General features: G+C 61.7%; 1 protein-coding gene across 1 annotated transcript; it reads left to right on the top strand.

Moving 5' to 3' along the window:
• Positions 1 to 11: 11 nt before the first annotated feature.
• On the top strand, positions 12 to 638 carry LOC115285133 (keratin, type I cuticular Ha1-like; the record flags this gene model as incomplete). Its single annotated transcript, XM_029931503.1, has 3 exons — positions 12 to 170; positions 266 to 391; positions 516 to 638. Coding segments are annotated over 3 exons (408 nt in total), but the record flags the coding sequence as incomplete, so codon positions are not given.
• Positions 639 to 642: the final 4 nt, after the last annotated feature.

Raw genomic sequence — 642 nt, 5'->3', positions numbered from 1 at the left:
TCCCTCAGGAAGTCAACACCCTGCGCTGCCAGATCGGAGACCGCCTCAACGTGGAGGTGGACGCGGCCCCCACCGTGGACCTGAACCGCGTGCTCAATGAGACCAGGAGTCAGTATGAGGCCCTGGTGGAGACCAACCGCAGGGACGTGGAGGAATGGTTCACCACCCAGGTAAGCATCTCAGCACACGGCTGCCCGGGACCCTCAGCCCCTTGGGGGCCCTTGAGGCAGGGTCTGACCCTGTCCTGTCCCCTGTGCTGTTTCAGACCGAGGAGCTGAACAAGCAGGTGGTGTCCAGTGCAGAGCAGCTGCAGTCCTGCCAGGCGGAGATCATTGAGCTGCGACGCACGGTCAACGCCCTGGAGATCGAGCTGCAGGCCCAGCACAACCTGGTGGGTGTTGTTCAGGGTATCGCCCACAGTCTCCTTACCTTGTGAAGCCTGGGACTTCTCTGGGATTCCATGAAGATGCCCCTTGAGAAGCGGCTGTGTGACATTCTGTATGTTCCCCACACAGAGGGACTCCCTGGAGAACACGCTGACGGAGACCGAGGCACGCTACAGCTCCCAGCTGTCCCAGGTGCAGTGCATGATCACCAACGTGGAGTCCCAGCTGGCCGAGATCAGGAGTGACCTGGAGCGGC

This window comes from Suricata suricatta, unplaced genomic scaffold, assembly GCF_006229205.1.
Source record: "Suricata suricatta isolate VVHF042 unplaced genomic scaffold, meerkat_22Aug2017_6uvM2_HiC HiC_scaffold_43910, whole genome shotgun sequence".
Taxonomy (NCBI): domain Eukaryota; kingdom Metazoa; phylum Chordata; class Mammalia; order Carnivora; family Herpestidae; genus Suricata; species Suricata suricatta.
This window is presented reverse-complemented; position numbering and strand designations above follow the sequence as displayed.